The following is a 26,615-nucleotide window of genomic DNA, read 5'->3' as shown; positions in this document are numbered from 1 at the left end:
GAATTGCTATTCAATAAATAGCATAGTTGTCCCAAGTTCATAAGCAACAGTACCTGTAAAACTCCTTTTTCCCAGCTTTTCCCTCATCTGTAGGTATTAGCCATCCTCCATCAGCAAGCTGCATTCCATTTCCAGCTAACAAATACTCCTTACTGAAAAAGTCTTTGATGAGAAACTGGAAAGATTCTGCATTTGTGCTGTTAACCTGTACACACTGTTTTGAAACACCATATGTGTATAGCTGAAAAAAATCAGATGGAGAAGACAAAATAATGACAATACAGTAAGAATTCAACAGAGAGTTTAAATATCCAATCTTATAAATTCAGATTAAATATTTCTTTAAGGTTGAGACAGCTTTTGTCTGACCTTGCCATTTCATATGCAAACCATGGAAAATGGAGGATTCCCAACAACTGTTTTAGCAGAACAGCATCAGTGTTTCTTGAAAGTGTTTAAAAAATTCAATAGGTTTTGTACTTTTACAGTACCAAAAGCAAGAGCATTTTCATATAGATTTACCTAAGCTTAAATTTTTAACTGTTCTTTTAAACCAGCTCTTCATATGCATTTTAATTTGTGGATTTTTTCCTGTTTGACTACAACACTAGAGATTTATGACCTTTATTATTTGGAATAGTCTTAAAAACTGGATATATGCCACTTAAGTACTGTAGCAACTGGTGTAACAGCTACTGTAAATACTTACCTAAAAAGTGAAAAATGTGTCTATTCAAAAGCTACTGAGTTTTTATTTGCTAGTCTTGAGAAACGGATGTGAGACAAAAAATAAAAAGATGTCAATATACCTCCTCTGTAGAATAAAAACTAGGAGATTTCTCTTCTACTGCAGTTTTCAGAGAGATTCTATTGCTTGCAGATGTTTTAATGACATAAAGAGTGCCTGGCTGTGAACGAATATTTTGCCTACATTTCTTTTTAATTCTCATTTCCTGCAGATCTCTGGCACAGCGGAGATTTGTCACCATCCTGGCCATTGCTGCAAATTAAAAAAACCCAAAACATCACAACCTTTTAAAAGCATAATCAAATAAAGACACACAGTCACACTGTAGCAGATTCAGAGCAGCATTTTTTCTATGGCACTCTGCAGATTTTTAGAAACTGCAAGTCTAAATATTAAAAGTTTAATGCATTTAGAAAGCAATATTTACTGAAGGCATTTGAATATTTATATAAAACAAATTACATATCCATATTAATTTTATATAAGTCCCTGAACTAAACTTCCATCCACATATTTTTCTCATATGAAGATTGAACTCAGCCTTCATACAAAACTCCAAATGGAAAGAAATTAGTTGATGACTACAGAATCCATAATCCTGAAATTTTGGCCTGTCACTGCAGGATCTAATTCTGCAAATGTTCATACACCTGTTCAAATATACACAAGTCCTTCTGAAAAAAATCCAGATTATTTGATTGTAAATTACAGAAGTAATCAGAAGAACCAGAGCATTCAAGAGAGCTTAGAAGGCATAAGCCCACATTCTTAAGTCGAACAGTTGAGCATTCAAAGTCTGCCTCTTTGAAAATGACACAACCAACCATTTATATGGCTAAGTCTACATTTTAATTAGAGGACAGAATGAAAAGAAGCTCCTGTAGAAGTGAATGAAGTATAGCAAGGCTAATCTAAAGTTCCTAGATTATTTTATCTATGAGATATATAAGAAAAATCTAATATCAAATGTTTCTAAGCACTGTGTGAAATATTTTCCTTCTTCTCAATTAACTTTGGCGATAAACAGGATGTGCTCTTTTAAGAATGCAATATAAAATATTAGCAAAGTAGTAATTTCCTAATTTTCCTGCCAAAATAAAAAAAGCTTTAAAAAGAAGCTTCTTTTTATTAAAAAAAAGTCTGCAAATTATGCAAAAACCTGTTAAAGAATCAACTCTGATAGTATTCACAATAGTTAAGTGAGTAAAATCAGAAAATACCTAAATTGCCATTTTCTAGGTCAGTGTCTGCTGCATGCTGGATACAAGGCTGCTGATGTTGAGGGTCAGCAGTATTTTGTTCGGTTCTGATCTGATTTAGTTCCATCTCTTTGGTCATACTTTTGCTGATGGGTGAGTCACATCTGCTGCTGCTGCCTTGTTCGCATGTGGAAAATGTCAGCTTGGTTTTGAAGGGTGGAATAAAAGTTTTAGCAGCTTTGCCAGATTTGTACAAACTTCTCGTTTCTTCACTCTCTTTTGCCGAGGCCTTACAGGGAGTGGAAACCCCTGCAGCATTGTCTGAAGAGTGCCTGAGAGCACAGTGCTGAAAAATGGCAGGTTTAGACTGGAATCCTCTCAAGTCTTGATCTGGCAGGGTGAGGGTAGGATTCTTGACTTCTTGTCGTTCTTTAGTTGACCTACAGAAATGAAAATATTTAAGCATACAGGTTTCATCTTCCTGACAAAAAATCTTTGACAGGAGTTTTGTATTCTTAATTTAGTAATACAAATTTCAATTCTGCATCTATAAAAAGACAAAATATCAGTCTTTGATATTTAAAAAACCAGAATACTTCTATCTATTGAGAAAAGACACAGTATAATAGGGTATATTTTGTTTAGCATCTCACTGGTCTACTGCAACAGCATGTGTTATATGGTAACTTAGTATTTATTTTGTCATAAAAATGGTTAGCCTTTTACAAAGTTGGGTAGTAAATTATTACTGTATATTTTCAGACAGCTACAAAGAAGAACTCAAAAATTTCTCACCCAAAAGGCTGACAAGTTACAGGTTTTAAAGGCACATGGTACATAAATTTTCTTCTGTCTCTAAAAATACCTGTAAGATAATAAGAAAAAAAAAAAGTTTGAAATGACGCATTACATAGTTAGATAGAAATTTACAGCACATCCTTTATCTATATTAATGATATATTGAAAAGTCTTCAGAGTGCATTTAAACAGCTTTATTCTTTCCTGCCCCCAAAAATGTTTTTTTAAACATCTTTCCAGAGAGATCTAAAGGATATGTGCTCACAATGCTCAGCTCTCAAGAGTTTATGTTTGTGAGCCAGCAAGATATTTTTAGGCTCCTGAAAGGGAAATGTTTATCATGTATTTAACTCCAGGTAAGCTCACCATTCCATTTAGAATTCTTTCAGCAACTTTTATTCTTTTATTTGACATTACAACAGAAAAAGGCACATTTGCACAAACTCCTCCTTCCATTACTGAGGGACATGCTTATCTTGGAATTATCAATGTAACTAAATCATATCTGCCTGGACCCATTTGTGCTATGCCCTTAGGGTGCAAAAAGGAAGTTTCATATGAGAAGTAATTATATAATAAGTATATTACCAGTAAGTATCTACACAAAGTTAATCAATAAAATGCATTCTTCCTATTGAGCCTAGAATTTGTGAGATTTAGGATTGTGAGAGAGTGGGTAAATTCCTCCTGAACTGGAAATTAAACCAGAGTTCTTGCAGAAGAACATATTTAGAGTCTGTGCAATAAGGCAAATCATTAATCACATGATTTCAAGTCTGCAGGGACATTACCACAGCACCTTTCCTGAATTTCCATGACTACATTGATAAATGCAGTAGTTAAGCAAACGTATTACATGTTAGGTTATTGGAAATTGAAGAATTCTCAAGATAACAACTGACACTGGATTACTGCTTAGAACACAAGATGACTAACATTACCATCAGGGGTGCTTTTTGAAGCTTTCAAAGACCTGGGGGAATTCTTTGTTCTGTTAAATTCAAGCAGAAGCTGCCTCTTAATTGGAGGTTCACCTAAAATAAAAACACAGAGTTTTAAAAGTGATGTTCCTTTCAAGTTCAGTTTCTTATCAATTGGCACAACACACCTGTAATTTCTAAATAAAACACTGAAGTCAGAGCAAGCAGAATTAGCATGTTTTCAGGTCACATGTCTTAAATGGCCTTTTCAAACACAGAGCCACCTCACCACAAATTGCAGAAGTTTGTCCTGTACAGAATGACTGCATATTGTGTTACCAAGAGTGACAACAAAATCCCATATAATGAAGCCTGTTATTAAAACTTTTGTGACCAGTAATTCTTTTCCACCCAAAATGAAGTCTGTAAGCCTGAAGTTCCCAAACACATTCAGTTTGCCTCAGAAAGTGCATCACAGTGCACCTCAGCAGCACAGCTCTCACAGTGCACTTCACCTGCATCTCTCTTTGAATTTTCAGTTCAAGAGTCCCTCCAAACTTCTAAGAGTAACTCATCTTATACAGAAGCTGTAACTAAGGTCAGGGTTCAGCTGTGGCACAGCTATTTCAAGCTGGAGAGGTAAGAGTCCTTCCCTGGCTTTTGCCACCTACCCAAACTTTCCAGCGCTAACCTGCCTGACCCTTACACCTGAACCTGTGCAGCCAAGCAGGGACTTTGCTGCAATCACCCCTTCCACAAGGAGTTTTCAGCTAGCCCAGGTCCCTGAACTGGTCTGGGTGTCTGTGCAAGCATCAAGTACCAACACTTCAGCCCTAGGCAGTTCAGTTTCAGAAGGCAAGAAACTGCTTTCAGACCAACAACTATTTTTCATATCAAACTAGCAATCTTGATACAAGAGAAACATTTTCCTCACCTACAATGTACAAAAAGGTGAAAATGAAAATACTGCTACTCATTTTTCAAAGAAAAAACACTAGATTTGTACAGAGAGGAAAAAAAAGTCTGCTCAGAAAGAAAAGGAGCAAGCAGCAACTTTCTTCTGTAAACTTACAGTAAAACAGCAAACCTGTACACCTTCAAAATTACTCATCATTAATTTAGCTTCCACTGTGCATATTTAAGCCTGGAAAGAGTGGATGAAGCACCCTGCAGCACGAAGAGTTTTTGTCACAGACACATAGAGAAAGAACTTGAATGTTTCTGTGAGCTAAAAATCAACGTAACATGCAAAAACCCCCCCCAAAACCTAAACCAATCCACTATGCAAAAATATGGAGTTGAAAATCTGTAAGATAAAACACCTACCAAATGAGTTATTTTCTTCAAAGTGCCTCTTCCCAAAGGTCTTATTTTGGAAGTTTTTATCCAGTCTGCCACTGAAGGTCTGCGCAGCATTAATTTGTACTCCAGAACTGGAAAAACTGTCTTCCATAAATGCTCTTTCACTTTCTACAGCCTCTACTTCCAAATAATTTTTTGGACTTTGGAGAAGATTAGTATTAATTTCTGCTTTAACAGTAGCACTGCATGAAATTGCTTCAGGCTCTGGTTTTGACCACAGATTCAGCTGCCCTTTTCCAAAAGACTCAGTTTTCTCTTGCTGGAAGTTATTTCTAAATGATGCTAATTGCTTGTTTTTCTGATTGTATGGTGTGTGCTCAGGCATTTTGACATAGTGAGTACTTTGAAGATACTTTATTTCCTGAGGGCAGATGCTTTTAAAGTCAGAATCTTGATTGCAGCTTTTTTCAGTTTTGAATTCTGGGATCACCTTATCTGTTAAAGATTTTACACGTTGACCACTGTCTTTAATTGAACTAAGCTGATCTGTAGTACAAAGCCCACTACTCAAAAAGTAATCAGATTCTTCTAAAATTGCCTTTGCTTTTTGATAGGCATCTTTAGAAACTTTTACCTGCTTTCCACTAGCAGTGCTGAAGCCAAAAGCAGAATCTGAAATCAATTCAGGGCTGGTATTTTCTTCCCCTTTTGATGATACTACCTGCATTTTCCTAGGAAGTACTTCAGTGTGCATTTTAGACTTTTCAACATCTTCCTCAACTAAAAATTCTTCTTGTACATGTGGTGAATGATTACTTTCCATTTCAGAAAAGAGCTGTCTAGCTTTCCTGAGTGACTCTTCTGAAAGCTGTACAGGCTTTCCACTTGCTGTACTAAAAAATCCAAAATGGCTTGTAGAAGCATCTGATGGCTTTATTTGCTTATTTGGAACAAAGTGCCCTAAAAGCTTATTATTCTGCTCAAAGGATTGCTTCTGAGAATTTGAAACAGACTTTGCATCTGCAGATGTGCTTCTTTCTTGGTGATTGTCTTCATCAGCACTTGCATTTACTTTAATAAATTGGGATGTGGCTGAATTGACCTCTTCACTTGTTGTAGCATTAAAAAATTTAGCAGAATTAGGACACTCAGTGTGAAGGACTACAGATGAATTTCTAGCAATTTCTGTTTGATTCCTTCTTGAGTTAGGCTCAATTTCATATTTTACAGCCTCGCTGCAGTCTTGAAACATTTGTCTGACACTTGCTAATGCACTTTCTGAAACAGACACAGCTTTCCCTTTTGCTGTGCTAAACACCGTTTGTTTCAGATCACCCCTTTGCTCTTCAACCTTAAGTGTTGTTTCTTTTAACCGGTTAAAATTAGCTTTTTCTTCAAGAAGACTGACTAGTGACTGGTTTTGGCAAGAACTGTCTATGGTGTCTGTGAAGCAATTTTTATCAGCAGCAGGTTCATGTAAATGTTCTAAGTCGAATTCCTTACTGTCACCATTCATGTAAGAGCAGCTACTTTTTGATTGATCAGCTTTATTGCTCTCCTCAACAAATAAAGTATTTTTTTTATCTCCAGGCACACAGTTATCTTCAAGGTCATGTGGTAACTTTATTAAATGCAGAGATGCAGCAGAGTGCACAGGAAAATCAAGTGTGTTTCCTGAATCATCCCTCTTTCTTGGTGCGTAATCCACCTGTTTCTCTGCAAGGAATTTTCCATCTTCAGACAAATGAGTTCTACTTAAATCATCAATCTTCTGTCCTTTAAGGGATTCTAATTCTGACTTTCCAGGTCTGATATCAGCTTTTTTATGAGTATGTACCAAACTCTCTTCACAAGCAGGATCAAGAATCACAGCATGTTTAATAGGACTGCTCTCTATTGCCTGATTAAACTGATCTCCAAGCTCTTCAGCAACAAGCTTTTCATTAAAATTGAGTTCTTCTGAGTCACACTGAGCAATGCTTTCAATACATAAATCACAGTCTTTAACACAGTTCCTGCCACATTTCCTTTTCTTGGTGAGAGTCTCAAAATTGTCATTTCCTATGTCAACATCTGCAAAAAATTGTTCCGCTTTAGCCAAAAATCCATCAGCAACTGCTATTTTCTTGCCACTAGCAGTATGAAAACCAGTCAGATAACTCCCTTCCACTTCATTTTTCCCCATGTTTACTTCTTGTTCAAGAGGTATTTGATAATGATGGTAAGAACCTATTTTTATTCTGCTTTCATTCACTAGCAGGTCCTTATCATGACTGGTATCTTCTCCCCTATTTTTACAATCTGTTTTTTCTTTATCAGAGTTCTCCAAAACATTTACGTCTCCTTCTCCGCACTGTACACTGAACAAGGGCAGAGAATGATCCAACACTGCATCAGGAATGAATATATCACCACCAGTTGGAGTCTGAAGTTTTGGTGACAAACATTCATCTTTCTTTCTGTCTTCTCCTTTCTGCTTAGGAGACTGGCTTTCCATTTTGTAAGAAGTATTTAAACTGTGTTCTTCTGTAGTTGTAATAGCATCTTCTAGACATGTTACATCTAATGAGTGATCTTGCAAATTGCCTTCATCATCTCCTCGATTTAAAATTTGTTTTGAAGTTTTATCATTCTGCTTATGATTTTCAGTGGATAATAGGCTGTTGATAATGTTAATACTAGTGAAGCTAACGTTTTCAGTATTATTTACTGATATTTTTGTCTTGTTTTCCATATTTTCCTTGAATGCCATACTAGTATTTTCCTCATTTTCATTCTGTGCATAGTAGGAAACACAACCTGTATGGGAAACAGCATTACCGCTTTTGAAATTTGGAACACAAACAGTTTTTTCTTTGCTTTCTTTTGTCATGCATCTGGAAAAAATACTGTTAGAAGACATAGATCCATTTGAATTGTGACATCTAGTACCAGTTTCAGAAGACTTGAACAAATAGTTATCATCATCCAAGTCTCTGAAGAGCTCTGCAGACCTGCTCAAAGCTGCTTTTGAAATATTTATTTTTTTACCTCCAGCTGAAGTAAAGCCTATGAAATTAGAAAAGCTGTCCTGCTTAGCTATGGGAAAGCTCTCATCAGATCTTCTACTTTCATTTACGTCTAAGTTAGTAAAAGTAACCTTTTTATAATTTTCATGTAAAAACACTGCATTTTCATTTTTCACCAATTCAGTGTCTTCATTGGTGTCTTCCTCCTGAGTACAACACTTGTCATTTTTTACTTGATTTTCTGATTTAAAAGTGCTACAAACCCCCACATCTTTCCTTGCTTCAGAAATATTTTCTACATTCTTTGTTCCATGTGTTTCTACAGTTCCTAATTGTTGCAAGCCGTGACTTTGTATTGTGTTACTTTGCTTTCTGAACTGTGTAAATTCAAACTGACTACCTGTTTCTTCCAAGATACTGGAAAGTTCAGCAATTTCAGCTTCTTGGCTAGCTGTCAAGGTTTGGTTTGCTTCTTGCAATGCTTGTGGTGTTCTAGGAAAGCTTTTACACAAGCCAACCTTATGTTGAGTAAACTGTGTATGCCTGGGCTCAAGAAAACTTGCCTGTGAATCTGAAGAATCAGATAAATTACTGCCCAGCTTGCTTTTTGAATCTGAGAACAGCATATTTTCCTTTTTAACTTGATGTGAAAAGTTTCTGCCTCTTTCCATGGAATTGGCTTCAAAGCATTCATTTTCAATATCCTTGAACAGCATTCTGCCTTTTGCTATACTGGCTTCAGAGAATTTAATCTGCTTATTGGAGGCAGTCTGAAAGCCATTGAAGCCCAGATTCAAACTGCATGCATTAAGATTCACTGATGATTCCCCTTTACACTTTAGGTTCTTGTTTGTAATTTTGCTGGAATACGTAGGTGGTACTTGTTTATCTTCCGCAGAAATTACTTTATTTAAAGAATTATTATCTACACAATCTAGTAATTCTTTAGAAATGTCTACAGCTACATTACTGAATGCAGCTGCTTGAGGGCTTTTGCTGTTTTCAGCTGGCTTTGGGTCTTCGTTGTTGGCTACATCCTCTGAAAAGGCAGCTGCATCTGTTTTCTCCCCTTGTTTTAATACAGTACGGTCATTTTCTGTGCAGTTTATTCCCAAGGGTCTGTGTAGTTCTCTACAGCCAACTCCTGACCTCTGATCTGTAGAATGCCTTTTATTGGGTGATAATTTATTGCAACAGTCACTACTGACTCCAGTTATGCCAAAGTTGATCTGACACAACGTATTATGGGAACTGCTGTTTGACTCAGATGTAGAGTCACTGTGACTATCAACCACGAGTTCCTTGTCCCTGTGAGAAGACCCAAGTTCTTTCAGGCTCTGAGGTACAGCAACTCCATCATTCACCTTAGCACTTACATCCTTATCTTCTTCACCTTTCCCTAAAGCACAGCTTTTAGGGAGAAATCTGGAATGCTTTCTTGCCATTAGGCATGCTGAAGTCAGAACTTTACGTTTTATATTTGAAAGAACCTCACTATTTAAAGAATTTATTGTGCCTTCTTTCAGTGTATTAGATACTTCTAAGCATTTTATTGATGCAGCAGGTTGATCCTCTCTTGCATTTTCCCCCAAGTCTCTCAGGTCTTGTTGTTTCAACCTATCACTGAAGGAATTATCGGATGAGTTATCCATTATATCCATTTTTAAAGTAGAAGTGCTGAAGTTCTTTGTCCTCTTACTTGATTCCAAATACTTCCTCTCAGTAGGAAGAAAGTGCTCTACAAGACAAGACATTACAGAGAAAATTTTGAATGAATTTATTCAAACAAATCCAGATTTTAATGAAATTTTGGCTGATTAGATCATTTCTACACAAGCTTAACAGCAGAACTCAAAGTATCACTTTTGTTTTCAAATGTAAAGGCCTTGACAAGGCTGGAGGTCTGTTTAACCTAATTATATTCTAACAGCCAGAAACAAGAGATTTGGCTGCAGCTAATGCTACAAGGAAAAAAACCCAATAAATAAGCTTTTAGTTGTAACGAAATTTCAAAAGATGGGCTTCAACTCCTTGTGTCTCAACATAAGGATTTGTTTCAAATTTGAAGTACCTCAACTCCAAATATTAAGTATTTCTTTTAGCAAGAACGACAGCTTCTAAAAATAGAAGCATGTGCTTGCTTTCATTATATTGTTTTTTAAAATATTTTGTGCTTTTGGAAGAAACGGATGTACAGCACCTAAATTCTGGAAAAAGCACCTAATTCTGGAAAAATAATTATACAACTTTAACATTCTTTATGATCGCTTAGAAGTTACTAACTCGGACAAAATGGCCCTTGACACAATGGATTTTGTAAAAGCATCATTGACAGAGATAACTAAGGTTGTCAATTACAATAATGGCTCAGGGTGGAAGTTTCTATTCCAGAAATTAGCCTGTTAGGAAAAAAGTTATCACAAGATTACTTGAAAATGATGCTATCCTTATCACTGTTTAACAGACCAATCCCATATGTTGATTGCCAATTGCCCAGCTACTTTTCCACAAACACAAGATTTTACATTATTTTATCTGAAACATTTACATGAAAGGCTCATAATAAATAATGAATCCTCCACAAAGGAAGAAAAGCTTAATAATATACCTTGCTCAACATCACTGGCCACCAGACAGCCTCTAAATTCGTATGAATCCGATTCCAAATGTGGTAATGCAGTATCAATAGGTGATTCAGAGGTTACTTCTTTTTCTATTTTTTCTTCTTGATACAGTAAAGTATTATTTATTCTATAAATAAACTTCTTGGATCTCTTTCTCAGACTGGGTAACATCTTCAGGTTTTTAAAACCAGACTTTGTAAGAGTACTTTCACTATTTATTAAATGTAGATCATCAGAGTTATCTGGAGATTTGGCACTACACACAAGTGGGTGAGACAGAACGTCAGTTAAGACAGATTTAGAAGTTGCTTTTAAATGCTCGGAAAACTTGTCAGTGTAGACTACAGAACATTCTGTGACATTTGCATGTTCAATTAAAAAAGAATTACAGTTTAAGAAGCTCATTTTGGAAACCTCAGCTGCACATCCTTTTACTAATTCTGGATCTTGAACACTCAATGACACAGATTTTACTGGAGTTATTTCTGATGTTGGGTTGGTTTCAGTGTTTTTCATTTCACAGCATTTTTCTGACAAATCCACACTCAACAGCTTTTGTGCTTTTATCAAGCCTGAAGAGTTCAGTAAAGATGTTTCCACATCATCATCCTTGGCCATTAGTAATGACTTTTCTTCTAAATTTTCTCTCCCATGTAAGTCAGAGGGTGGAGAGCTACATACAGACATCTCCATATGAGTTTCGTCAAGACCAGATAAGTTCAGTTGAGACCACTGGCTTGATGGAGACTGCACTCCTTCTTTCACAGGCCTCTCATTCCCAAAGGACTTGTGTCTTCTATAATCATTCTCATCTCCTGCATTTCTAAGAGACTCCAGTTCTTTTTTGTGTGCTATTAAACAGTCATCTTCACTGATGTTTTGGAGTAAAGAACCGTTCACTCGAGTACAGTGGCTATTTTCTAATTTCCAGCTATTTGTTTTGACTTCCTGTGAAATGCCATTCTTTCTTCCATTAGGCTGCTGAGAGGGAACGTCCCCTTTTTCTTGTGTTTTATCTGGATTTATCTCATATTTCTCTACTGCATCCAGAGCATGTGGCATCAGCAGAAGAGTTCCACTGGACTCAGCTGGCATGTTGACTGTGCTCTCAAAGCTATCCATCTCACCCAGTAAGCCATCTAACACCTCCGACTCTGTAGTTTAGAGAAGATGGAGAGAGGAAAAGACGTAAGAAAATAAGCTTTAGGAAATAACTTGGGAACAGTATTTGTAAATAGAGCTTTCAATTTTATAGTCATTAGCTTTACTCAGGAGTTACTTGCTAAAGAAAAACATAAGCAGCTGCTAGAGGAAACAGGAGGTAAAGGAAATACATGGAAATACCCTGGCCTCCTGGGCTCTCTAGTGGCTAAGGCTACCAAGATGAAACCTGGCTGTCTCAAAAGAGCATATTTTCCCCCTTACAAACAGTGAATGAGTAGTAAATTTGACAAGATAAATATATTGATTTTTTTTCTTCCAAAATTTATACCTGATGGTAGGTACCAGATACTTTTAAGAAACTGCCTATTTTTATCTATAACTGGCAGCTAAAGAAACTGTTATATAAAGATTAATTACTAAATTGTCTTCCACTATGATATAAAATAGTACAGTATCTAGAAAGATTCAGAAATAGTCTCAGTCTTTTAACTGATTAGGAAGCTTTTAAGTAGTTCCATGATTGGCACAAATATTAGAAAAATAATGAAAAATTTTTGTTTGTGTTTAGAAATAACATGCAATGGGGGGAAAATAACCCAAACTCTACTTTGTAGAGCTTATACACATCAAATAAAAATATTACCTTCTCAAATGTATGAAATGAGACCCACTTATCAGAACATTCAAAAACATGTTTCATTTACAGAGTGCTTTTTAAAGTTTTTTCATATCACAGAAATCATAATAAAGTACCTAGAAAACAGTCCTCTGTTTTCCTTAGGTGCATAACCAATAGCTTAACTTTTTCTGTTAGCTTTTTTTAGGTATAATTTCTTTAACTCAGGACTCTGTAACTTTCCCTACTAGAACTTTTAAATAGCATAGTATCTGAAAGATTTTCCATTTGGAAGTTCATAGAAGATTTCCCAGTACTTGATCACACACAACCAATTATTTGCAATACATTCACTACAGGTTCATGCTGATGTTGTAGGCATAGAAAGTTACCCATTCTTTTTACTTTCTATTTTTTTTTTTGCCTGAGTGGTAAATGAGATTTCAAGAAGAAGAAACTGTAACAGATTGAGTGTACAGGTAGGTAATTTTCCTTTACTGAAGTAGGTTCCTCTGAAACAACTTCTGTGTACATACCCTTTCCTTCTGTGATAACTTGTCAGTAGAGCTTTCTACATAGACACAGCTTATTTGTCTTTACTTAAACAAGAGACATTACTTTCTAGGATTAAAGAAAACAAGGACTAACTGAAAGACTGTACAGATACTGTCTGTACGCTGAATAATCTCATGACAGGGAAAAACAAAAATTAGGGAAATTAATTCTGACTTCTAAACTCACTGGAGGGCAGTATTTGATGATTTGATATATTATGATCTTATGTTCTTTAACTGAAACAAAATGTAAACCTAATAAAATCTATTGTACTTTATGATCATATAACACTATTCCAGAGAAAACCAACATCTGAAAGCTACAAATGTGGAGCTGTCTTTTTTTTACACAGCATCTTCAAATGCCAAATTATCGAAAAGGGAAGACATAGGAAAAGGGAAACACTTGCAAGTTATTTTGAACTCTAAGACAAATGGTGGTCTTCTCCCTTTTATTTTTCTCAGACACTGTTTTAACTGATCTTCTCTACGGTAGCATGCAATGTAGTAGGACCTACTGGAAAACAGACCAAGATCCATTAATTTGTCCTTAATTTCTAAAAGTATTTTGCTAATTACAGATTACTTGAATACATTTACTACCAAACACATTCTTTTCAACACATTTGAACCTACAGTATAAAAACAGCAGGCTGAAATCACTCTGTAAGCAACAATGCTTCCTGATGCTAGCATTCTCAGCTCTCCTTATCAAATTCTAAACTGATTCTTTCATCATTCTTACATGTACCACCAAACCTTATTTTTAGGGCAGGCCATTCAATTCAGATAAGGAGACACAAGATCCTAAGGATATACTGTCCTGTCTAGCCAATGTGAATCCCTCCAGCACTCTTTTACACCCATGCATGCTGAACAAATTTCTCATAATAATTTTCCCTTCCGCCATCATTTCTCAACTAAAATAAAAAAATATCCCACTGGAATTTACACTTTTACTTGTTCACTAACATGATCTAAAAACACAGAATGAAATATTTTTCCCTTGTCTTTTGTACTTTCTGCATTCATTTAAAGAAATCCAAAACATTTTTTTCCAAAAGGATTTGTCACTTTTGAACTACCCATTTTGAACAGGTGAAGTAAATGAATAAAGGATATAGCAAGATCAAAAAACAAGCGCACCACAGAATAATGAGTGCTGGGATGAAACTTCACGATAAAGTTAAGCCTGTTCAACAACTAGAAACAGTAATCTTGCTCCCCCTTGAGCCTGTACCATTTTTCTGTCTCAGCTCTCCCACAGTCTCACCTCTCCAGCTGCAGTGAACACACTTCACAGTACTAATCTGGTTGTTGTCCAGTGGCACCATAACCTGACTTTCATGGTTTAACCAGGACACTAATTTAATTCACTCACTCAACAGACACTCCCTTTTTTAAGGCTAGATTAATTTTACAAAAGAGAATCAATTCAGGGACTCGGAGTACACAGCTGGCAGAACAAACCAGCCATAAGAACAGCCCAAAACACAGAATATAGTTTTATCTTCAGTCTTCATCAAATACTTATTAGGTAAAGCATCAGTGCATACCCAGATCTTTGATGTCATCTTCAGCATTTAGCTTTACTGTCTCTGGTACAGACAGCATACTTGCATCACTTATCCCAGGACATTTATCATGCTTGGAAAAATAGTTGTACAAAATCTGTAAACCAAAGACAAAATATGTACCAGTAAGCACCTCTTTAACTGAAGGACAAACCTCTAAAAATTTACTGTGTACCTGACTCCATATCTTAAAATGAAAGGTAACATTTTCACAGGTACATGTAAAAAAACAAATAAGCAGATAATCCCCATTTTTGATGCAAATCAGGTTCCATTTTAAAGTCACCTTCAGGGCAGTGAATGGGTTCAGCAGTTTACTGTAATCCTCTCAAAAAGGGAACAAAGGAGATATGAGGAAGAACAATACATTTTGCCTATTTTAACTTGTAACAGTTTTTTAACTGTGAAGTTTCAGGTCGTTAAGGATCAAACTTAAATTTGTAATTGAATCCTTTTAATGCCATCCTCAGTTTTCAGTCTCAATAATAATTCAGCTTTCATATACACAGTGTCAAATTCCAATTATGCAAGAACTTTCCCCATCACTACCAAAGGACTAAAATTAATACTCAATTTCAACTCTTGATTGTAGTGCTTGAGAGCAAGAAATTATTCCCAAAGAACAACTTTCCAAAGTTTGATGGAAGTGGGAAAAAAACAGACAAACCAATCTTCAGGTAAGTAACATAATTCCTAGGTTTGATTTCTCTCTGCATAATAGTCAGTGCTGCTGAAGCCAAGTGGTTTAGGGGGCAGGTGTTCTTTTTTTTTTTTTTTTAATAAGCACAGCAAAAAATATTCCTCAGAGAGGATTATTTTTGAGAACACATTCTACAACCATGTATTGCAAATTTAGTCTTGTGAGCAGTAACTTTTTTAAAAACAGTCAGATAGGAGAGCTTAAAATGAAAATGACAGAATTTTTTATTCTTGCCTCAAGGAATGTAAACATGTAACCGAATAGCCTAAATGAAATTAAAGAACAACATAGCTCTTAAAACTACTTACTGTATCAGCTCTTCCATCCTGTCGCTTTGCTTCAGAAATAGAATCATTCTCTCTAGCTTTAGAAGGAGACAGACAAGTAAGTTTATTTTCTCTTGAGTGACCTGCTGAGTGTGTTCAAATACAGCTGTGTTTTGGGAGGGTTTTCATTGGATTATTTTAAATTCCACTCAAATCTGTAAATAAACTACTAAAAACTAACAGTTCTAAGTAAAAAGTCATATATATGGGGCTGAAGGACAGTATACAAAAGCAGTTTTGTAACAGCACAAACCACCCCAAATCACAGGTTATGGTTTCTGCTATGTTTCTAGTTACCATCAGTTACCACCTTGAAACAGCACTGCCATTCTGCTTTTAAGCAGTTATTCATGGCACTACTCCCCATTTTCTTCTGTCCAAAGATCTGGATGAGATCTTCAAGCCTTTCAGGAATGTGGGGTTTTTCTCCACTTCCTCCCAAAACAGCAGTACTATCTTCACTTTTGTTACAAAAGGAGAAAGTGAATCCTATTTTTAAAATGTCTGAAGAGCATATAGCAAAGTGTTTCATAGACATAGCATCTAGGTTCTGTGTAGCAGCTCTTTCTTTTCACAGGTGTCAGAAGGCAGAGAAGTATAATATCACAATTATAAAATACTAGGCTTATCCAAGACATGGAATAATGGGAGCTCAAACCACAGCTCATCTCCCAGAACATCATCATTAAGGTATGGATACTTCCCCCTGCCCTTCTTTTCAGCTCACATCTTTCTGGACCAAAGAACACCCAAAACTGCACAACTCAATAGCCTTATGAATAGTACCACCCCCTACATCCCAAAAGAAATGCCTAATCCTAGGATTCATTCTTAATATGTCTTATATGCTCTATATAGTGGTAGTTTAACAACATGAAAAAGAGCAATACCAGAAACTAAGGAGACACATCCAGGTCTTCCCATTTTCTCATGAATTTTCATCAACAAGTCATACAGTCAAACTTAATTTTGGTTATCATATGCTAATGAAATCTCACTTTCACCAACACCTTAGGTTGAGGCTTGATGTTTATCATCACTGTTAGTTACCACTGAGCAATTATCACCCACTCAATTCTCGTTCACAGCTCTGCTGACACAGCTGTTTGTGCAGCTGTGCAGTAAATGAACTCCAGGAATTGGCCCGTCCAAACAACCCATGAAATATGAACCCAGGAGCTCGGGTCTTAAATTGGATGAGTATCCCAGTCCATCTCACTGGATTGATTCTGATGGCAGGCACAGTGAGAGTGGCTAAAATTGCTGAACCCAACACTGCTGCTGGGAGATTAACTCAGCAAGCCACCTTCTTACACTTCATAAACAAACCCATTTAACTTAGCCCAACAGTTTCTAGTTACGTGATAGGGCAAAGGAAACATACCTAATCCTCTTTCTATGCTTTGCTATGTTATTTCTAAATTTATATTCCCTAACCCCTCAGACAAAGGAAGAAAACTTCTGAAAAGTTTTCTGTGTAGGGCTGCATTATCTAAAGGCACCCACTAGTAATCACTGTAAGAATATTGTCTTTTTTTTAGCTAAAAAACCAAACAGTTCATACTGAGTGAACTTCCAGTGTCAAAACCAGAAGTTTTAAACCCTTAGCAATTGTTCATTTTTAGAAATACCTATTATCACAGTTTCACCAAGGGTAGGAGGCGTGGCTAAAGAACTTGACCAGGACATATCTGGATCCACTTCTGCTCCCAGACTTTCAGAAATACATTTTGGAGTTCTGACCTAGAAATACATTTAATAATCACATATATAATTTCTATGCCAAATTCTAAATGTACAACTCAGGAAAAGGAAACAAAATGCATGAATAAAATCTGTACCTCCAAAAGTTTTGGTGTGTAAAACAAGCTTCCATATGGACCTGAAAAATATTATGTAAAAAGGACATTAAACAGTAACTAAAAAAGTTAGGATTTTTATCTGGAGACGTAAAATATTTTGTAGAACTAAAAAGTGAAGATACAAACCAGGGATATTATTTCTCTGAGGTGTTCTGTAAGTATTTCTTAAAACAGTTGGACTGCAAAAGAAAATTAAAGCCATAATATTAATTTCACGTCTCAATTTCTTAAAATAATTTAATATTTCAAACATTACAAATATTACCATCTCCATTATTTCTTTTCTTTGCACCATGGCTACTTCCCTGACTAGATAAAATGTAGATTCCTCCAAAGCATCAGTCAATATTTTAAACACTACTATAAATCTACTATAAACTGTAAAATATTTCTTTCAGGAAATATTTTAATTTTCATTTATGATTTTTCTGACAAATAATACATTCCAATGTAACCATGCATTTTTATAATCGGCTGTAGGAAACTAGGGAAATTGGCTTAACTGACTGTAATTAAATAACTAGTTTAACTCTTCTTATAATCAACACAAGTACTTTGATAAAATTTATCTGAAATACAGACATTAAGCGTCAAAATCAAGGCTATTATTAAAAAAAATCTCAGTAAATATTACAAATAGCTTTACTACTTGAGAAGCACATGATACATCACTACTACTCTTTCTTTGGATGTTTGGACTTGGAAAGCTGAAATAATGTTAAAAAATTTTGTATTCCAGCTTTGAAAGAGTAGAAAAATAGGAAGAATGATAACCTTAAAGCAAGGACATTTTTGAATTTAGCTAGTGTTTTATTTTCAACTCACTTAGCAACCTACAAGTATCATAAACATATCAGACATACAAAATTATTCACTGCTCTTAAAAGTTCAACAGTCAAGTATGGTGGGTTAAATATTGCTTTTTGCTCAAGGTCCAGCTTATTTTCTATTCGGGTTGACATATTTAGCATACCTAGCAGCAAGGCAGTTGTGGAAGGTACCAGGAGGAGAAGCAAGTACTTCATTTTCTTGGTCTATTTTTCTTCTTGTGTTACTTGGGCTTATCAAATACTCTCTGTCTACAACATAGAACATAATAATCAGCACAACTTTGCAGAGCTCCAGCTAACAGTTTCGATTTTGAAGTTTAAAGCTAAGCTTTCAAAAAGACCCAAACAAAACCAAACCAAAACAACAAAAAAACCACACCAAATCAGAACAAAAAAAAATCCAATCCTAATCTCTATTCTAGTATATGAATATGTTCAAATTTTATATCCAAACAATGGTAAACATGTTTCAAATGCACAGCCAAGAAGACCCCTCTTTATGTCTTGTCTTACTGACTTGGCATTAATCAAGTCATATATTCAATTCCATTTCAGTTTTAATGTACTGCATTGTGCCTTTCTTGTCACTGCATAACAAGTTATTCTTAGCAAAAATACAATACATGCAAACACAGGTTTGTGCAGCTTCCCCTCAAATTTACTAAGTCATACACTTAATTGATTCAAATAAGCAGCAAAAACAAGAAATTATTTTCAGAACTGTTGTTGGAGTCACTGTCAGCAGCATCTATTCATTTGCAAAGCATCTCCAGGCAAAAGAGAATGCTCCTACTAAAGCAGAGAATCCTATAAACAGTGAGAACCTTACATGGGCAATTCACCTACTAACACGAATTTTTACTCTGAAGTTTCCAAACAACCTTATTATCAGACATTACACTTTAGTTTGCGCATTTCTCTCTGCTTCTGAGTTCCTGAGTTCATATGCACAGCACAGGTGCATCCCAGTACCATACCAAGGTATGAAATCCATCAGCTCCCATCCAGGCTCTTGTTTTCACAAGAGACATTTGGCTCTAACCAAGAAAACAGAATATTTCAGGCAGTCATATGTGAACTTTGCACATATGCAGACCAAAAGTGACCATTTTGAAATAAACAATTGTAACGTTCCTTTCTTTGGCATTTATGAAAGTGCCAAATGAAATTCCTGAAAACAAGAATTCCCTAGGGACTTAACACTGTAAAATACAAATAGCTACATTTAGAAGAAACATATTCTCAGCAGAAGTTGAGCAGCGAACTTCAGAAAAACAAAGAGAGTTACAATATTCCTTGGAAGCAGTGTTATAAAGTATACTTGAACTGCAGCAGGCTCTAACCCTTCACAGAATTTGCACTGGATCTAAGAACAATTCTGGTAATAAAAGGCAGTCTTGTGTTTGTCTGTAACCTGGTTAGAAAAGCTTATCAGAAGGACACAGACACAGCAGATGTACCAATCACATACTTCAGGAATGAGGTTAAATACTCTTCCATAGAAGAGATTTTTACAGACAATGTTGCATACATTCTCCATATAAAAGATTCTTCTTGCTGTCCAAGGAGGGTGGGTGCATCAGAAAGGAGTAGAGTGACACGTACTTGGGATTTGGAAATAATGTATGAGAAGTACTTCACAAAATTCCTTTTTTTTTCCAAATGGAAAAATGTAGTTTTTTCTATATTTTACAATCTTAGTAACTCAAAGAGATGGTGCTTCTAAAACTTTCCAAGAAAGGTTAAGGAGTGCCCTACAGACTGCCTCACACTTCATCATGATAAGGATGATTCTCACCCTTTAAAAGCTTCAAAACTTCTGCATAAAAAACCAGACTGCTAAAAAAATTCACTTTGATTTGCAGTCAACAGGTTATACTAAGTTCATATCCCCTCATATCCCCAGTACTTAGAATGTTTGGACCACAACAGTATTTTTCTACAGCGCATTTTGCTTATATATTACCAGTTTATCACAACCTGAATTCACTATTAAGATTAATTCTGCATTTTTGTAGATGATCTTCAGAAGACTACTAAAATAAGCTTTTTAGTCCCACAGTTCCTGCAGTAGCATTATCTGTGACATTAACAATCATCAGCTGCAACAAAAGGTTAAAAAAAAGTTACTCACTTGCTCCTATTTTTTTCTGATCTGGCTCTTTTTCAGGAGAAGAACAAGGTGGCAATATTGAATTTTGTTCTTTAAAGAGCAGTGGGGTTGATGCCAGTTGACTGTATGTTGAGGGTTTTGTCCTTGGAGTTTTAAAAGCTGTTTGATCAAGCCAGCCAGACGGCTCATCAACCTCTGCAAACGATTTGGGCTCATATGGGGGTGCTTCTGCGCTGAGTTCTTCAAACCAATTGAGACTGATAGGCCCTAAATCTACGAAGGAAAACATATAGAAAACTACATGAAAAGGAAGAAGGTTCCTCCATGAAGGATGTGAAAATACACCCGGCATTTACATGCTAACAGCTAAACACATCGCTCCTTCAACTGCCATACTTCTGATTTGTTTGTTTCTAGATGGCTTTGAACTCTGATACCCACAAAATATAAAGGGATGTCTGCCCAAATTCTCAGACCATTAACAAAATAACCAAAGGACCAGAAAAATATACAGGTTGTTTAAAATCATAAGTATACTCTGGCTTTTAGTTTCTCTTGTTTTGCTCAAAGTGGCCAGTTAAACAGGTTTTAAAATTATTAACTACCACAGGTGTCTCTAGCAAAAGACTAAGCCTGGTCTACATATGGGTATGTATAGAGGTGAAAACTCTAAAAAAAGTAAGTACAAAAAGTAACTAAGCATATATAATGGAATAAAACTACAAATGAAAATTTGAAGAAATCTAGGTATTAGGAAATACAAGTCTGAGGCAAGAACAGCAGCTAGCAACTTGCAGAAAGCTTTCCTGTGAAACATATAGCAAACACATATAAAATATTGGTGCCCAGAAAGCAATCCTAATAAGAGTTATTTACTTCAGATAAGCTGTACCTGATTCACTGCAGTGTGCCTTAAATATTTCAAAGAAAGTTGGTCTTTCCACAGGTTTGCAAGCCATTTTCTTATCCATTACATTACTGGAACAGTTGAAAAACCTGAGAAGAAATAAAACACTTGCATACACTGCTGTTTGAATATCTTAGGCCGGCTTTCCTGCATTTTGTGGTGTGCCAAAGCCCAGCTTGTTTAGCTTCGACTGCAATGTGAGCATTAAAACACCACAATGATGAACATGGAGGGAAAACAACAGACAAGAGCATAGGGAATTATACCAGAGATAATGAAAACACTCAGTAAACACATGACACGATGGAATGGGCAGAACACTTCTGAGGTATTTTAAACACAAATCAAAACCCCACACTCACTACAACGTGTTAGGATGGAATATGTACTATCACATATATATTCTAACAACCACTAGAACTTACATGTCAAGAATTTGATTCAAAGTTGCCTTCAAGTGGTGCAGACACTGTCAGTTTCACGGCTCTATTTAAAAAACGTGTATAATAAGCGCATAGTGAGACTTCCCCGTTTAACACACCTATGCCTTCCACAGTAAACTCCGTTTCCCACACGATGGCCGTGTTACACACGGTGCCTTATCAAAACCGTGGGAAAAACGGACGCTTTAAAATAGGGTACGGGCTGCATTAAGACAGAACACCTAGGAACATAACACTGCCTCAGAAGTACATTTTAAAAAGTGCGATTTGACCACTCTGCGCTGCTTTCCGTGAGAGGAAGCTCCTCCCGGGCAATGACCGCGCACAGAGCGCGGCCTGTGCAGCCACGCCGGGTCACCGCGGGGTCTCCAGGGACAAGCCCAAACCCCCTTTCCCCTCACCGAGGCACACCCGGTGACTGCGGACCCCCGGCGGGCTGAGAGGAGAGGGAGGGACACCCGAGGGGCGGCAGTGACACCCCCAGGTCACAGCGCAGCCCCGGGGCAGGGCCGAGCCACACGCGGGGCCGTTACCTGCCGGCGGCGCCTCGGGCGGGGCGGCGGCCGCAGCATCGCCTCACGCAGGGGAGCGGGGCGGGCGGGGCGGGCAGGGAAGGCGGCGGAGGATGAGGGGGCAGCGCACACCCCCAGCCCGGCCGTCCCGTTCGAAGCTTGGCGCCAACACAGCCCCGCGCCTGCGCAGCAGGAGCATCCGCCGCTGCCGCCCTCCGCCGCAGCCACTCCCAAGCAAGGAGGCGGCGAACCGGCCCCGCCTCGGCCTGCCCCGCACGGGGCCTGGCGTTGCGGCCGGGGGACGCCTGGTGTCCGCCGTAAGGGCTGTCCTGCCGTGGCTGACTCCGCACAGAACAGAAACGGTGCGTGCCCTGAGCCGGCATGGCCGCCAGCAGCTTCACTAACGCGTGTAGAGGCGAGGGGGTGATGTATCCACATCCACAGCTGACATCGCCCACGTTGCTGGGCAACAGCAGCTAACACCGACCTCCCGGGAAAAGGCTCTGGAAGGCTCGCAGCGGCAGGGCCGTGGGCAAGTGAACTGTGCAAGCCTCAGACTCTGCTTCTCAGGTGGTTCTGTAGGCCTTGACACATGAAATGGTTGTTGACGTTACAATAAAGATAATATTAATATCCTCCACATACATATCTATTCCCTCTTTGTCTCTTGATGAAATTCTTGGCTTTGGCGATGGAACAACTTCAAGATGGGTGGAACACTCTCTCTACCACCAACTTTGAGTTTACCATCTTCATGTTGTATGTTCATCTATTTTTGTGCCATAAAGGGGCTTTTTCATACCTCTCCACACCAGTCCTTATGTTGCAGTTTTATCACATCACCTGCTTAGTCATCTGTCACTTTCCTTAGTTTCTTGTCCTACAATAATTTTCCATATCCCTCGTCCTTTCAAGGAACTTTAACTTCTAACCCTGAAGTGTTCTGGGGAGCTGCAGTAACTTTCTTCCCAAAACATTTTAGAGGAACTCAAACTGCTGGTTTAAATGATGGCATGTAGTTTCCAATTTGATTTCCATCCCCATTCCCAAGGTACCTAAAAAAGTAGTCTTTTTGCAGCCACACTGCAATCATTAAGTTTTAACTTGGCTATATCAATACCCTATTTTTGCTTTGATACTGACAGTGCTTTGAAAACCGAAAAGCAACGTGCAGCCTTGAGACATGTTTCTTTTAATTATGATGAATGTGTTTCTTGAATCTTAACCTCTTGTGCCCTGTAAAAATGCTGTTTCTTACTGATTTCTCTCAGACACTTGAAAGTGTCAGATACACTGTGAACGTTTAAAGACATCATCCCTATCAGGTCTTCTCTAGCCTCCCTCTTGCTGGCCCATTGAATTTTATAAAGTAATGTATTTATAAAGATGGTGAGGAGTCATACAAAGAAAGGATTTCACATCACTGTAGTTCCAGGGATTTATGGGTTCTCCAGTCTCTAAAGGCTTACATACACATTTTGGATGATTTAATTACGTTATTTTAACTGTATTACCATAAAATTGAACTAAAGTGATGTAATTATGTAAGAAGGACTATTAGTCTATTATGTATGTGGTTTTACTACTGCTTGTATTAACAGTTATTTCATATACAGATATTAAGCCACTGCTTTCCCTTACTTCAGTTTGTATACAGGAGTGTATTCCATATTCTCCTAAAGCAGTTCAGTTGATAGAAAAAGTTTCAGGTAGATAATCCCCAAATAATGGTACAATGGGGATGCTCTGACCTTTAAATAGCGGTAAAGACTTCTTTTCAGAGATGTAATTGCCTGAATTCTTTGCTCAGCTCTCCGAGGGACACCCAGTTTATCGGGACTCTGTTAGTTTCCTAAACCCTCTTTTCCTTCTTAAGACCATGAGGAGAATTCCTTCTATGAGCAAGCAGGCTTCTCCTTGCTACACAGGCCGCTGTTTTCCCATCTGTGCTGAATGACATGTCTCCATCATTAGTCTGGCAGAGAAGAAATGCAGGCCAGCCGGCCTTCCCTTGCCATCAGCCCCCCTCCCCCAGCTGCCCCCACTTTCCCCATCAATTAGCAATCATTATCTCCCCGGTTAAGATAAAAGCAGGGCAGAGAGACAGGTAGGGCTAACCATTCAGCGGCGATAATCATGGACAGCTTCGTCTGTTCCCCCATCAGCACGTACCAGGACTTCAGGAGCAGCCCCACGCTCGGCCGCGGCTGGGACGCTGCGGCCAAGCAGCCCAGCTGGAAGCAGAGTAAGAGTGGCGGCATCAGCCCCTTCCTCAGGGGGCCCTTCACGCCGCTGCCCTCCGACTACCTGGACAGCTACCGGCGAGCGCAGCTCCAGGCGCTGCTGTCGCAGGTGGGCCCCGCGCTGGCGCCGCGGCCGCGCCGGGCCAGCACGAAGGAGGCGGCGGTGCAGGTGAGCCTGCGGGCCGACGTGGCCGTGCAGTGCTCGCTGGGGCCGCGCACGCTGCCGCCCGCCCGCGCCTTCAGCCCCGCCGCCCTGCGCGCCCCGGGACGCCTGGCCCTCTATTCACCCGTGCCCGACCGCCTCCTCTTCGCGCCGCCCGACGCCGCGCCGCTCCTGGAGAAGGCAGCGCCGACCGAGGAGACCTCGACGGCGGAGGGCGGCGAGGAGCAGCAGCAGGACCCGGCGGGGGCCGCGCTGCCGCCGCGCCAGGAGTCGGTGGGGACGCGGCGGGAGGAGACCGCGGCTCCCAGGCAGAGAGCTGCTTTCCAGGTGCGCCGGGTTGGGGCGGGGGGTGAGCCCTCAAGCAGGGAAGGCAGAAATCACCTCATGAGCGGCACGGTAGTCCCTGTCCTGCCCCGGGCTGGCTCTGTCTTACCTGGAGCAGAAGAGCCTGTGAAAACCCACACGTGTGGATCAAAGATGGCAGAGTCGTTTGGGTTGGAAGGGAGCTTAAAGTTGCAACCTCCCTTCCATGGGTAGGGATGCCACACGCTAGACCCTGTTGCTCAGAGCCCCGTTCAATACAGCTTCAAATATTTCTATATGGCTTCCTGGACAACCTTTTTCAATGCTTCACCATCCTCGGGGAGTAGCAGTGAGGGAGCTGGCTGGGTGCTCTCGGGGTCCAGGAGGATGTGCAGTGAACTCTTGTCTCTGCAGTTCTTGGAGCAGAAGTATGGCTATTTCCACTGCAAAGACTGCAAGACCAGATGGGAGAGTGCTTATGTGTGGTGCATTTCTGGAAGCAACAAGGTAGTTAACAAGTAATTTCTTTCCTCCTTAGACTTGTAAGAATGCCATAAAATCTCTGAAAAATCAGATGTTCTGGTACAAATTTAGGTACCTGTACAGAACACCTCAAATAAGTCTGTGTGCTAACAAAGCTTGCAATTTTTTCAGGTGTACTTCAAGCAGCTCTGTCGCAAATGCCAAAAGGGCTTCAATCCCTATAGAGTGGAAACAATCCAGTGCCAGGTAACTTAATTGTTCTCCATTAAGACTGTCAGATGTTATCATGTACACTAATTCTAATGTTGAGTTTGTTATTGACTTTACCTGGAAGAAAACTTGATTTCATGAAAATACTAGGAATGGTTATTTGCGAAATGTGTCTTGGGGTAAGCCTCTCTCCTCCCATGGATAGCTTATGTTAACAGTTTTCATATAGCATTATGGCTTGCTACATGTATGGTAGGGTTTTGTGCCTCTAGGTGAGAAAGCTCTTATACCTTAAATCCACAGGGTTTTTACCAGAAGAGCTCTTAAGTATATCAGCCCCAATGTGTTGCTGTGATTAAGGAAAACCAGATGTTAGTCTAACATGAAGTGCATCCACTTTGATCTACTACTACTAACATGTCTTTGTTTCTTAAGATCTGTTCCAAGACTCGTTGCTCTTGCCCTCAGAGGAAGAGACATATTGATCTCAAGAAACCTCATCGTCAAGAACTCTGTGGCCGCTGCAGAGGCAAAAGGCTGTCCTGTGATAGCACTTACCGCTTCAAATACATTGTCTGATCCATGTGCTCTCTTCTGTCTTGTGCTTTGCACTTTGTCTATTGCAATGTTTTGACTTAAGGCTTTTGACCTGGCATTGGATAATGGATGAAGACTTTGGTATTATTGTAAAGTACAATAACTTAAAGTGTGTAATTTCACTATATATATGCTGTAAATAAAGTTCAATAAAAGTTTGCACTAGTTTGATACCCCTTAGTTTCAGCCTCCTTGGCTGAAAGAGGACAGTATATCTGTAAGGAAGCAACCCATTTGATTTCCTAAAGATATTAGACTTTATTTTGAAGTCTTCAGGGAATGCTAAGATTCAAGCTACAATAGCAAGTTTTTTCCTTCAGTCACTCAAACTAAACTGGGGTGGAAGATGCAAATAGTCTGGAGCATAAAGTCTGGTGTAAATGCAAATCTGTCTTCCCCCCTGCCTCTGCCAAATG

At 38.6% G+C, this 26,615-nt stretch overlaps 2 protein-coding genes across 2 annotated transcripts in view; one reads left to right on the top strand and one right to left on the bottom strand.

Moving 5' to 3' along the window:
• BRCA2 (BRCA2 DNA repair associated) overlaps positions 1-22,297 on the bottom strand; it is a 34,728-nt gene extending 12,431 nt beyond the window's left edge. The window contains exons 1-17 of the mRNA XM_053971970.1: positions 22,222-22,297; positions 21,671-21,731; positions 21,231-21,334; positions 20,360-20,611; positions 18,369-18,474; positions 17,522-17,574; positions 17,375-17,415; positions 17,165-17,276; positions 15,516-15,571; positions 14,490-14,604; positions 10,584-11,753; positions 4,992-9,713; positions 3,687-3,779; positions 2,743-2,812; positions 1,969-2,387; positions 810-1,000; positions 54-241 (exon numbers count right to left, since the gene is read on the bottom strand). Coding sequence (XP_053827945.1) covers positions 54-241; positions 810-1,000; positions 1,969-2,387; positions 2,743-2,812; positions 3,687-3,779; positions 4,992-9,713; positions 10,584-11,753; positions 14,490-14,604; positions 15,516-15,571; positions 17,165-17,276; positions 17,375-17,415; positions 17,522-17,574; positions 18,369-18,474; positions 20,360-20,611; positions 21,231-21,334; positions 21,671-21,672 — 7,694 coding nt within the window. The 5' untranslated portion in view covers positions 21,673-21,731; positions 22,222-22,297. The remainder of the gene's footprint in view (positions 1-53; positions 242-809; positions 1,001-1,968; positions 2,388-2,742; positions 2,813-3,686; positions 3,780-4,991; positions 9,714-10,583; positions 11,754-14,489; positions 14,605-15,515; positions 15,572-17,164; positions 17,277-17,374; positions 17,416-17,521; positions 17,575-18,368; positions 18,475-20,359; positions 20,612-21,230; positions 21,335-21,670; positions 21,732-22,221) is intronic.
• Positions 22,298-24,336: 2,039 nt separating this feature from the next.
• Positions 24,337-26,322, top strand: ZAR1L (zygote arrest 1 like). Its single transcript, XM_053971980.1, has 4 exons — positions 24,337-24,933; positions 25,324-25,416; positions 25,564-25,638; positions 26,038-26,322. The coding sequence occupies exons 1-4, from the start codon at positions 24,337-24,339 to the stop codon at positions 26,179-26,181; spliced, it is 909 nt and encodes a 302-aa protein (XP_053827955.1). The 3' UTR covers positions 26,182-26,322.
• The last annotated feature ends 293 nt before the right edge of the window (positions 26,323-26,615 follow it).

This window comes from Vidua macroura, chromosome 2 (genome assembly GCF_024509145.1).
Source record: "Vidua macroura isolate BioBank_ID:100142 chromosome 2, ASM2450914v1, whole genome shotgun sequence".
Taxonomy (NCBI): domain Eukaryota; kingdom Metazoa; phylum Chordata; class Aves; order Passeriformes; family Viduidae; genus Vidua; species Vidua macroura.
This window is presented reverse-complemented; position numbering and strand designations above follow the sequence as displayed.